At 38.8% G+C, this 12,646-nt stretch overlaps 3 protein-coding genes across 4 annotated transcripts in view; all 3 read right to left on the minus strand.

Moving 5' to 3' along the window:
- Positions 1-345: 345 nt before the first annotated feature.
- On the minus strand, positions 346-5,877 carry LOC107570640 (kinesin-like protein KIF20A). 2 transcript variants are annotated; one of them, XM_016256893.1, is made up of 18 exons: positions 5,621-5,877; positions 5,414-5,509; positions 5,202-5,321; positions 4,978-5,116; positions 4,692-4,876; positions 4,249-4,339; positions 3,991-4,167; positions 3,789-3,900; positions 2,972-3,034; positions 2,756-2,902; positions 2,503-2,668; positions 2,101-2,277; positions 1,806-1,945; positions 1,542-1,707; positions 1,164-1,275; positions 932-996; positions 732-830; positions 346-662 (listed from the first exon to the last, which is right to left on the minus strand). In XM_016256893.1, exons 1-18 carry the CDS (start codon positions 5,741-5,743, stop codon positions 429-431), a joined length of 2,412 nt encoding a protein of 803 aa, XP_016112379.1. In that variant the 5' UTR covers positions 5,744-5,877; the 3' UTR covers positions 346-428. The 2 variants fall into 2 exon arrangements, with proteins under 2 accessions (XP_016112379.1, XP_016112378.1); XM_016256892.1 differs by having other exon boundaries at positions 732-851; positions 5,621-5,876.
- Positions 5,878-6,250: 373 nt separating this feature from the next.
- On the minus strand, positions 6,251-9,310 carry LOC107570641 (zinc finger protein PLAG1-like). The gene has a single exon (XM_016256894.1). It carries the CDS (start codon positions 9,293-9,295, stop codon positions 8,351-8,353), a length of 945 nt encoding a protein of 314 aa, XP_016112380.1. The 5' UTR covers positions 9,296-9,310; the 3' UTR covers positions 6,251-8,350.
- Positions 9,300-12,646, minus strand: part of LOC107570635 (zinc finger protein PLAG1-like) — a 5,626-nt gene continuing 2,279 nt past the window's right edge. Inside the window, exons 2-3 of the mRNA XM_016256888.1 lie at positions 10,618-10,953; positions 9,300-9,990 (exon numbers count right to left, since the gene is read on the minus strand). Of these exons, the coding sequence (XP_016112374.1) occupies positions 9,300-9,990; positions 10,618-10,850 (924 nt within the window). The 5' untranslated portion in view covers positions 10,851-10,953. The remainder of the gene's footprint in view (positions 9,991-10,617; positions 10,954-12,646) is intronic.

Below are 12,646 nucleotides of genomic sequence, written 5' to 3' on the forward strand. Positions count from 1 at the left end.
TTGTCTTAGGACGTCGACGTGTCGTCACGAGCCACAGGGTTTAATTTGAATTTTTTTACTCAGATTGTGTTACCATTGCCATGCATTATATGACTGAGACTGCAACGGTTGGACTTAAAAAATAAAATCATATGTGTTCTACTAAAGAAACAGTCACCTACATCTTGGATGTCCTGGGGGTAAGCAGATAAACATCAAATTCGAATTTTTGGGTGAACTATCCCTTTAAAAGACAATTAACTGGTTTGAGATAAGCAGACACTTTACAAATTTCGGAATCATCTGGGCAGTGAACTTTGTATCAGCATGTTAATCACAATCATTGATAGAACTCCAAAAGACTCCAGTTTAAAAATAGACTTTTATTACAAAAATTCAAACAAACACATTCAACAAATAGTGCTACAGTAGCACTTCAAAGCATGTAATCAGCTCGCCTTTTTCCTTAGAGATGTTGTTGCCCTAACAGACTTTTTAATGGTGCGACACAGACTTCCTGTAGATTGTGGAGTCATTGATTCTTTAATGTTGACCAGCAGACCACACCTTGGACGAGGCTGTCCTACAGAATCATTAGCCAGCTTTGCAATTTCCCGCCGCAAACAGTTTATCTCCTTCTCTTTGGCCACAACATCGCTTTCTAAACACTCAATTTTTTGCTCCTGTTAACAAAAATAAATAGATAAAATAATAATGGCCATACAGTAGGTTTCATAGGAGTTTGTTCTTACCTGATTTGACAGTCTGTTTTGTAGATTTTGGACCTCTGCAAGTTTTTCCATGTAGCTCTCCCCAGCTTCCTGCAGAGTCTCATTCAACTCACTGATCCGTTGCTCGAAAGACACAATCAACTGAAAAAAAAACAAACAAAAAAAACCCACCTCAGAACAAATCATGAAACTGCTACAGAAACTTTCAGTTGTCCATTTACCTCTTGCTTCTCAACGCATAGTTTCTCCACCACACACTTTTCCTTGTACAGCATTTTGAACCTTTCTGCAATGAATGGAATTCAGTCAATGGATGGATGAGTACACACGACTGTACAAACCTAACCTCCACCACACACTGCTGTATTTTTTAATTTGCAAAAAAATAAAATGTGAGTTCCACCACAACATAGAGACATGTCCAGTAACACGCACACACTAAGTAGATAATACCTGACTCCGTGGCAGAAACTGGATTTGTTTGCATGGAGTTGTCCTGCATGAGCGGTGGAAGACCGCAGCGCTGGTAATTCTGTTCCAACTCTCGAACAAGCTTCTCTAGCTCCTATGTTAAAATGATGTTATACTAACATACTAAACATAACACACCTGATTTTCATCAATACATTTAATATAAAAAGGCAGCTAGGTTGACATTTTGTGCAGTTACAATGCTAGACTGCTGGCCTATTTTATTCTCATACCTAGATATGGCTAATTGCATACACAGAAAAAAAATTTTGCACACCCAGTGCTGTTACACACTAAATAGTTGGGGGTTAATTACATTTGAATTATTGTGTGTGTGTGTGTGTATATATATACACACACCTTGACTCGCTCTTGCTCTTCATTGTATTCCTCTATAGGGATGTAATCCTCTTCTAGTCTCTCCAGAGCGCATTGGTAAGCATGCTCTTTCAACGCCTCTTTATACATATCAAATGTGCTGTCCATCTTCTCTTCATAACTCTCCTTTAGGTCCACCATCTGACGACTTGTATATAAATAAAAAAAATTAAAAAAAAGTGAAAACCTTTTCACAATTTTTTGTTACTGTGACTTGCCTCTGTTGCGTCTGCATTAAGAACATACCTGTGCAGTTCCTCTGACTCCATGATCTGTTGCAACATTGCATCTCCCATCTCCTTTCGTATCTGAATCTCCTGCAGCAGATTTTTTCTGCGCTCAGCCAACAGCTTTACACGCAAGCTTTCCACCAAGCTTACCAACTCCTACAGAAGAATGACAAATAGGCAAGTCAGTGAACACACTGCAAAGGTTTCTGTAAAAAAGTAAACCTTATTTGAGCACTGAACATCTATGATTTACAGTAGTGAAGCATCGTCACAGCTGATGCAAGTAGGCTATTCAACAAAAGCAAGGTCACCTCTTGAGGCAATATTGACATATCTGCCTCATCTCCATCCAGCAGCTCTTCCTCTGACAAGTAGTCATCCACAGCCTGGTCATCAATAACTCCATTTTTCAGCAATGGCTTCCCATCCAGACCAACGAGACGTGGTGCCAAAGACTCAAGAGATCTTTGAGGTATAACCTGTAACACCTAATATATACACGTAGACCTCAGATGGCACACTTGAGTGAGCTGCATGGTCATATGCATTATGCAACCATCAAAACAATGACATTTCTCATTTGTGACCTTATGATTCAGCCAACTGCAAAAGCTCACATTACACCCCCCACAAAAAATAAATTTTATATATATACATATATATATATATACAAATAAATAAAAAGCCCACACACACACACAACCCTCACAAACCTGTCTGGCAACAGCAGAGAACTTCATCACATGGAGGGTCTCATCGTAAGTTGAAGCACACTGATTAATATTCACAATCATGGAAGCTCTGCCACGCCCACAAAACATTCCTTGAAAGAGCCGTGTCAATTTGCTTTCTCGAAATGGGATGCAACTCATCTTCATCCTAGAGAAGCAAACAGGAACACCGTTTTGAAAACGCAGCACATATATACCAGACACTCTTAACTGTCTAGTTAGTATTTGCATGTACCTGCAACCTTGGTTATTCCGGAGTGCTGCAATACACTTGCCTAGAATCAGCAGGGAATTGTTTATATTACCAGCTTCTTTCAGACGCTCTCCAAATGTTTTGGTTTTGTTACACCTTTCAGAGCCGGCTAAGTCACAAAGTGAGAGACTTATGCAAGAAAAGAGAGGTGTTACTTTCAAAATAACATGCGTTTCAAAACATATGCATTTCACTTACTCTGACAGTCCCTGAACATCGCCTCCTTCCATGCGTATCAGTTTGATGGTGAAGATGCTATGACTGCAAACAGACCAAAAGTGTTTTTTTTTTGGCAATTTCATTTGCTTTAAATTTTACAGGCTTATATACTGTATTAAAATTTACATTGTCACTTAGCAGACACTTATCCAAAGCGACTTACAAATGACAATGGAAGCAATCAAAATCAACAAAAGAGCAACGATACGCAAGCGCTATAACAAGTCTCGGTTAGCTGAACAGTACATGTAACAAGGACTTTTTTTTTTATTGTATAATAAAAAAACCATAGAAAAAGAACAGCAGGCTAGTGTTAGAGGCCTTTTTTGCTTGTTAATTGTATAAATAAAAGAAAAAAAAAAGAAATGGAAAACAAAGAATAGAGAAACTAGGTGATAAATTTTTTTACATTTTTTTTAAGAAAACAAGCAGTTAGTAAATTAGAGTGCAAGTCTAAAAGGGGCAAGTTTTTTTTTTTTTTTTTTTTTTTTTTTTTTTTTTTTTTTTTTTTTTTTTTTTTTTTTTTTTTTTTTTACAATTAGAATAGTGTGCTAGAGTTATAGGGTCAAAAAAAAAGATGGAAGATATGCGTTTTAAGCTGATTCTTGAAGATAGCTAAAGATTCAGCTGCTCAGATGGAGTTGGGCAGGTCATTCCACCAAGAGGGAACATTTAAATTTAAAAGTCTGAAATTAAGCACCTTTATAGTTGGAATACACAAAGCTGTTTAAAAAAAAAAAAAAGGGAAAAAATAAAATATATATATATATATATATATATACAGATGATAGATGACCTTCTGCTGGATGACTGGTTCATCTTGGTTGCTGCTGCACTGCGGTTCTTATTGCCAACACGTAGGACCTTACTAGCCTCCTCTGCATTCTGCACATTAACCCATCTTAAATCTTAAAAAAAAACACACAACACACACCTTTACTAAAAAGCATTAAGGCAAATAAACATCTCATTTGCTTATTTTAATGAAGAAACTATACCTCTGATGTAAGAGCTCCCCGTGCTGTCATCACAAACCCGTAGTGCAAGACGTCTTTTGGTTTTGCTGGTGTGGGCTAGCTGAAGCAGGTCATACACATGCTCATTGTAGATTTCATAAAACGCCACCCAAACGGAGTACAGACATTGCCCTTCAACCATCCCATCAACACTGTCGGCTGAAAGACATGGGCAGAAAGCTGAAAACAGGTCCTTACACATGGTCTTTCACACATTTTAGTGATCATAATGCTTATTACCTGTGTGGTCATATGAAACGCTGGAAAATGACAAACTACTGACTGAGGACGTTGAGCTTCTATTTCTACTGGATTTTGTGGGTTCAGGCTCCTGAGAAGAGAGATATACACAAGATCTAACAATGACTTTCAGAAGCAGTACACAAAAAAAACCTGGAAAGTTTTCAGCAAACGGCAGGCAACTATATCAAAGTACGACTATTTAAGCCAGGGGTGTCAAACTCAGCTCCTGGAGGGCCACATCCCTGCAGAGTTCAGCTCCAACTCTAAACACACCTGATCCAGATAATCAGGTCCTTCAGGCTTTTTTTTGAAAACGACATGGTATGAGTGTTGGTACAGGGTCGGAACAAACCTCTGCAGGGTTGCGGCCCTCCAGGAACTGAGTTTGACACCCCTGATTGAAGCCAAAACTTAAAATGTCATGTGCAGACCAGTCTTACCTCTTTGAGCAAACTGAATAGTGCTGCTTTGGCATTCTTCTCTACTTTTAGTTGCTCAAAGTCCAATTTTTGCACATCTGAGCTCAAATATGGCTTTAGGTCCATATGCTCATACTGGCGGCCAGCAATGTGCTTAAACACAACCTCTAAAGCACGTGGCAAAATGCCAGGTTCTTTCTGAGAACCTTAAAACAGACAATTTCACATGTAACAATTACAAACATCCAACAACAGAAGATACATTTTAGGATGCATATACCGTGTGAATGTCTGTGTTAAAGTTCACCTTGTACGGTGTATGTTTTTCCAGCATTGGTCACACCATAACTGAACACCAATGCATTTTTCCCATGAATGAAGTCATGCACCTGTGAACTGATTGTGCCTTCAAAAAACTCTGCCTGAGTGCATGTTGGTCCAAAGATCTGGATTTCATTACAAAAAAAAATTAAATAAAACCATCTGTAGAATCAAGATTAGTCCAAATTCTGGGTTTTTATACTATTGTACCTGGGTAAAGCTAAATTTATAAACCTGTTGACCAATTCCTTTCTCGCTGCTTTTCATGGTGGCAGATCCTTTAGGAGCATGAAGGGCAATGGTCTCAGAGTCTTCCAATACAACACAACCCTGGAAGAAAAAAAAAAAAAAATGTTCCTAGAAGTCCAACATTTCCTAAAGCAAACAAAACTTGATTAACATTACACCAAGTTCTACAACACCTGATCTTCATTGCTTTTGAGTTCCTCTTCACTGAAAGGGCGCACCTTCAAATAAACTCGAAGTTGCTGTTTTTCAGAGATTTCAGCAGTCTCACTCTGCACATAGCAAAAGACATCAAACACCATACAAAGTACTATACTATATACATAAAACAATATAATATGTTATTAAAGAGTTCATGACATTAGTACTTGCAATCTTATGACCTGTGATGTTATGGAAGAAACTCCAGAAAGTTCAGGTAGAGCTGCATGATGAGGTTCACAAGCAGTTGACTCCATAGCCACTAACACGGTGTCCTCATTTGTCACGTCAATAACTGTTGTCATGATTATACGATAATAAAAGCTATGTGCTTATAAAAATGAGTTAAATCTTAAAAGTCTTCAACTAGACATGAACATGGATCAGAGATTTAGATAAGACACCAAAAGCAAACTGACATAACTTGCAACAACTGAAACTATTTTAAACAATTACCTAAAATTGCTTTGATAACACGGGCAAGACAAGATCTTACCCAAAATGCATTTGTCACACCTGCTCACCAATCAGTACTTAACGATCGGGTCCTAAAAAGACATTCAGCACACCTGTAAATTGAATATGATGTATATTCATTGTGGTACAATCAAAAAATGACATGTGCAATTTGGGAAGAAATCTTGTTCTTGGCCAGTTTTAATTTTTAATTAGTCCTGACCAATACAAGATATATATATATATATATATATATATTCATTCAACATCAAGACCATAGTGTTGCCTAAACATAAAATAAATTCTGTAAACATTCACATTTCAGTTGCTGTGAGGGGCTTATTTAATTATTGGAAATGTTGTGGGTAAAAAGAGGAGAGAAAGTCGGTTGCACCACCAGGGGCTATACACTGTCCATTAGCAGCATTATCCATCAGATTTATTGCAGGAGTGTCGCTCACACACTCTGTGTTGTGATTGTACCAATGACAATGAACAGGAGAGTTTGTGGCTCCCAATGATAAAGTTTTCTTTTCGAGTAATCCTATAGATTAACAATATAAGTCCATGATTCAGCAGCAATATAAATGAATGACATGACTCATTCAGATGACCTCATGGTAGCGGGCCACCTAGATCTATACAATTTTGTCAATACTGAAGCTACCAGAAACCTTAAATGTCGTAAGTACTTGCTAAAGGAATCTTGCTGGAATTGACCTTTTTTCTTCGTTTGGCTGAAGCCTCAATCGAGAGACACTGACAATTAGATATTTTGTGCAATAAAGCAAAACAACAATAACAAAAACACTGTATTAAGTGTACCTGTAAAAATATCACACATATAGCATTGTGTATGTATGCTTAAAATCTTCTAAAAGCTACTTATGACATCTATAATATTTACTTTCACAAAAAAGGCATATTCTTTTTTTTCTGAAAGTGCTATTATGAAATATATGCCCCAAATGGAGGTTCTCTGAATGTTTAAGCTTTTAACATCCTTCAGCTTCCGAGGAAGTAAATCAAAACCCATCAAACAGACATTTAGCCAACATTCTGTCCAAATACCTATAAACACACACACACAGATCCGTCTCTAGAGGATGTCTATAGAGGAAGATGCATTCACACTGACGGCAGTTACATTGCTGGAGATCAACCACTTGCTGTACTGTGGGTTACTAGCAGGTATTTCTTCTCAACTTCTTTATTCAGTGACAGATCATATGAGTGATCTCATCATATGTTTGCACTCTTCCTTTAGTAACCAACACATTGCTTCACTGGCCATTTGCATAAAATTGAGGTCTCTGCCACTTGTGTCGCCTCAAATTGCCAACTCTTAACTAAAAATAAATGGCAAATGGTTGATTTGCAAATCACTGTCAATGTGAATAACCTTTATGTTCATTACAAACTTCAATGGATTTGATACCGAGATCAACTACATCCTCAGCTTATATTCAGGTAAACTGTAGAGAAGTCAATATTCTGTCAATAAGCTGTCACAGACTGTATTTTTGTCTTTTGGAGTTATATAAGCTGTGAGCTTAAACCGAGACAGCAAAAACTGATATGAATGTTTCTTTCATTGACAGCTTTGATCAGTGCAATAGCCAGCATTCTGGTGGATGAGGTTGAATGGAGTAAGAGAGTAATAGGATGTGAGAGTGTATGTGGGTGAGAGAGAGAGTCTTCGTCTTTCTTTCCCTTTGTTAATGTGAATTGTGAAGCATTCCTGCACTGGTATCCTTTGAGGCCCTTACAACGAGCAGCAGCATGATGGCAAACAGCCATCAAAAAAAAAAAACATAGAGATGAACCTTCCTTTTATTTATTTATTATAATAATTATTTTTTTTAGATATGAAGGTTTTGGTTGCCTTTGGCTGTAAATAGTTGTGTGACATAGTCACTAAAACGGTGGTAGTTCCGTACCCAACAGTTTATGAGCTATATATTAAACAACAAGATGGAAACAACATTAGACAAAACATCTTTTAGCTTTGATGGAACTTCAACACTGCTAGAAGTTTAAAGTGTTAATGAGTTAAAAGTGTTAATCTCTCTCTCTTTCTCTTTCAGCATTTTGGGAGTGAAACGTCACTGCAAACTGAAATCTGCTCTTACAAATCACATAACCATGTATTTAATGTTCACTTCTATTTGTAAGGTGATTGGCATCCTCCATTGTTAAAATGATTGCCCAAACACCTCTAGACAGAAAATAAAGTAAGTATTGCATTTTCAACTTCTTGAATGATCAAAAGTGTGATACTGTCCTCAAGACTTTCCTTAAAAATGTGGTACTGGCTTAAGGAAACAGATTGTTGCCTTGGCGGGATTTCAGAGACTCTATGCTTGTATGAATCTGATTAAGGGCTAAGTTGATAATAAACATAAGAGTGTTTTAATAAGTGCTACAAAAATTGTAAGTGTGTGAATGTATTTGGGTTACTGGAAGGCTTGGTGGAAGCGAGGCAGGGTGGTGGTTGTATTCAGAGATGGTGGATGTGTATAACTTGGAGTGAGTGCATTGGTTTGTGACAGTGTGTGTGAATGTGTGATTGTGTGAAGGAGGCTAAGAGGGTCTGGGGTGTCTTGCATGGGGGTGGTCAGTAGCCCCTCCTCCTGGCTGTAGGCCACTCCCAAAGTAGGCCCTGCCCCTTGGTTGTAAGGCAGAAAATTAAACAATGGAGACAGAAAGTCCAGGGATGATGTTGTCTCTCCAGTCACCGTTGCAGAAGCACTCAGCTTGGGTGTATCTTCAGCCTGTAGCTCTAAGAGATAACTTTCAAGCTCCGCCCTCAGTGGCGGCGTTGGTGAGTAAGAAGCATGACCTATTGGATACCTCAGAGAGAGAGGCCCAGGTGTTGGCGAGGATTGTGACTCCATCAAATCTACGGGCTCTGCCTTAACCCTCAGCAGCTCATGAGCGTGGCTTTTCTTAACATGCCGGGTAAGGTGGTCCTTACGGCCGAATCGTTGAGCACAGTACTGGCAAAGGAAGTCCTTGCGTCCTGTATGCACAACCAAGTGGCGTCGCACGTCCTTACGGGTGTAAAAACGCCTTTCGCAGTGCTCACACTGATGTCGCTTTTCTTTAGTTGCGGTAGCGCTTTTCCCTGCGTGTCCACGCAGGTGCTCCAGCAGTAGGGGCGTGCTTGGGTATGACTGCAGACACACCTGGCAGGTGAGGTCTCCACGGTGTGCGGCGTGAAGGGCTTGGTGCCTTCGAAAGCCTAGTTTGGTATTGTAGCTCTTGCCGCATTCTGTGCAGATGAAAGCCTCCTTGTTGGGGTCGTGTGTGTGGAGGTGGTTCTTCAGGTGATCTTTACGGTGGAACATCTTCTCGCAGTAGCTGCACTTGTGTGTCTTTTCTGGAGAGTGTGTGGCCATGTGCCTATGGACACAAACACATTAGCGTACATTGACCAGCACTCAGCTTGGGTGTATCTTCAGCCTGTAGCTCTAAGAGATAACTTTCAAGCTCCGCCCTCAGTGGCGGCGTTGGTGAGTAAGAAGCATGACCTATTGGATACCTCAGAGAGAGAGGCCCAGGTGTTGGCGAGGATTGTGACTCCATCAAATCCACGGGCTCTGCCTTAACCCTCAGCAGCTCATGAGCGTGGCTTTTCTTAACATGCCGGGTAAGGTGGTCCTTACGGCCGAATCGTTGAGCACAGTACTGGCAAAGGAAATCCTTGCGTCCTGTATGCACAACCAAGTGGCGTCGCACGTCCTTACGGGTGTAAAAACGCCTTTCGCAGTGCTCACACTGATGTCGCTTTTCTTTAGTTGCGGTAGCGCTTTTCCCTGCATGTCCACGCAGGTGCTCCAGCAGTAGGGGCGTGCTTGGGTATGACTGCAGACACACCTGGCAGGTGAGGTCTCCACGGTGTGCGGCGTGAAGGGCTTGGTGCCTTCGAAAGCCTAGTTTGGTATTGTAGCTCTTGCCGCATTCTGTGCAGATGAAAGCCTCCTTGTTGGGGTCGTGTGTGTGGAGGTGGTTCTTCAGGTGATCTTTACGGTGGAACATCTTCTCGCAGTAGCTGCACTTGTGTGTCTTTTCTGGAGAGTGTGTGGCCATGTGCCTATGGACACAAACACATTAGCGTACATTGACCAGACTAGAAACTTTTAATGTCCAAATGTTATCAAACAAACCTGAGTATGTCTGGTCTTGCTTAATAAGATTCCATCAAGTTACGTGACCAATATTCTTATCAATCAGTCAATCAGATTTTTGGTTTTAGCTTAGGAGGTGGAGTTAGGATTGCAGTTTTCGGGGCTTTAACATACCTTTCAATCATTACCTTCTGATATTAGGAGTAAATTGGTATTAGGGCTTCAACAATATAATAAACTTATTTACCTCTGAATCTTGTGGTAGTTAAAAGGACAGTTTATCCACAAGTTTGGTGATGTGGTTTCGACCCCATTTAGTTTCAGAAATACCGTTTGAAACAACAAGAGGGAGAGTAAATGAGAGAATGTTTCATTTTAAGTGATCTATCCTTTTTATGGTCAAGATTAAGATGTAGGTAAGAATGTTGTTCCAAGACCACTGAACTATGAACACCTTATTTTGCAAAATAACTATTATCATATGATTTCAGACCACTCACCTATTTTAAAATTTTGACTGAGATAAAAACAGTGGGTTTGCATCAGAGACATATGATGGCCATGGAATGGTTTGTGAAAGTATAAGTACCTACCGTAAGAGTTTATACTTGGAGACAAAGGCCTTGGTGCAGTCAGTGTGTGTGCAGTGATACGGCCTTTCCCCTGTGTGGGAGTACGAGTGTACCTTCAGCTTCTCCAAGCTGTTGAAGGCCTTCTCACACAACTGACAGGAGAAGTTCTTCCTCACTTTACCCTCTACTCTCCTCTTCCGCACTCGACAGTGTCCTGCCGTGGTGGGGCAGTCGTTTGGAGATACCGTTGCCATGGCAAATTAGTGACAGCAAGCCATGTGGTGGACACGAGTGATATGTCCCAGCACAGAGAGAGTGTGACAGCTCAAATCTTCAACACAGCAGAGATGCAAGGCCCTAAAAAAAGACAGCAAACAGTGAATTGACTAGAAGAATGAACTGACTACTTTTTATGTAGTACCGTGTCAGTAAAAAAAGACATTGCAATAGTACCTTCACAGCTTGTACAGCTGTTGAAATATTTCTGACGCCCAAAAAATTATCAAACAAACAAATAAATAAATTACTGTTTTCAAATCTGTAATTGATTTCAGATTACCTTTTAAAATGTTTCATTTCGTCGGTTGTATCACCTGAGGACACTCCGTGTACCACTGATGGTGTTCGTACTAAACTTTGAGAACACTAGACTAGACAGTGATAACAGGATACAGAAATCTGTATCCAGGCAAAATGATTAACGCTTAATGAAAAACTTTACCTAAAACCTTACTAAGTAATAAAATACTTGCTTTCCTTTAATAAAATACTTTCATTTACGGCCATGCCATCATAGTATGCAGTGTCACATAGAAGCCACTTGTAGGTTGATTTAATTTTAAAGTGTAAATACTGTTGAAACCATAAAAACTGTGTAAACACAGTGGCACACTGCATACATATAAAAATATAGAGAACATGCAATAAATATAAAGTTGCAAACTATACTTATTGGCATACAAAACTTACAGGATATGCAGATTGTATGAAGAATTGTGTAAAAGGACAAGGCTCACTAAACCTATTTAAAACACAGAAGTGCAGACTCTCTAAACTTAAACTTTGTGTTTTGCACTGATATCCACTTGCCTTCCTATTTTCAAAGACTATACCTAAGAAAGTATTCACCTTGCCAACATCACTTCTTTACTTGTCTCTCTTTCACATATTTTTCCTTAACTTATTTCACAAACTCACAAAAATTTGACCAGCTATATATCCTGCATTTTTTCTTTCTTTTTTTTCAGTGCTATACAATCCCCTCATGGCATTCCATGTGTGTTTTGCTAAACTGTTTCAGTGGAATATTTGCAATGAAAAGACAAAGAAGAGGAAGTGTGAAAATTTAAAGCTAAAAGGCTGTCATTAAACACAATTGTTTTTTTTTCTCCAGATAAGTTAAAATGAATGTTTTCTCTCACATTAATATCTCACATTGTTCCTTTCCATACTGGATGGATTAAAGACAACTCTTTAAACATTAAAACAACAACAACAAATACATTCCTTAAAAAAATTAAATAAAAAAGTTACCTGTTAACTTATTCTTATATGCCTCATCTTCCATGATTTATTAAAATATGTATATTACAATTAGGCTATTATTTAGAACAAAATGGTTTGTTACTTAGAATTGCATCAACTTTTTTGTCATCAAGATTTTTCTAGCATTGCAGTTTTAGTAATTACTTTTAATTTTAAATTAAATGGCAAAACACAAAACATAAACGTTTAGAATTGTACCAGCACAAATGTCCAATATATTCTTACAAGTAAGTTGTTTTTTGAAATAACAAGAAGAAGAAGAAGAAGAAGAAGAAGAAGGCTATTTTGCGCACAATGCCGCTTATGCTCTTGCGTTACCACACGCAGAGCCATCACATGCACATGTTTCATATGAAACTATATCTGATTGCAAACTATAAAATAAATTTACGCTGACATAGAAACGCACCACACCCCGTGTCTTAGCAACCAACAACTCTGATAGGCTATTTGACTTCTTGGTGTCGAGAGTAAAATCAAACTATTACTAGCATCATTAAAAGAT

The sequence above is a fragment of the Sinocyclocheilus grahami genome, unplaced genomic scaffold, assembly GCF_001515645.1.
Source record: "Sinocyclocheilus grahami isolate Dianchi unplaced genomic scaffold, SAMN03320097.WGS_v1.1 scaffold1486.1, whole genome shotgun sequence".
Taxonomy (NCBI): domain Eukaryota; kingdom Metazoa; phylum Chordata; class Actinopteri; order Cypriniformes; family Cyprinidae; genus Sinocyclocheilus; species Sinocyclocheilus grahami.

Excerpts from the sequence above, each read along its gene's own strand:
- LOC107570641 (XM_016256894.1), bottom strand. The coding sequence starts at position 9,295 with ATGGCCACACACTCTCCAGAAAAGACACACAAGTGCAGCTACTGCGAG.
- LOC107570640 (XM_016256892.1), bottom strand. The coding sequence starts at position 5,743 with ATGACAACAGTTATTGACGTGACAAATGAGGACACCGTGTTAGTGGCT. Across the intron at positions 4,340-4,691 it reads TATTCAGTTTGCTCAAAGAG|GAGCCTGAACCCACAAAATC; the intron begins GTAAGACTGGTC and ends CTCTCTTCTCAG. Across the intron at positions 2,669-2,755 it reads CGGAATAACCAAGGTTGCAG|GATGAAGATGAGTTGCATCC; the intron begins GTACATGCAAAT and ends TTGCTTCTCTAG.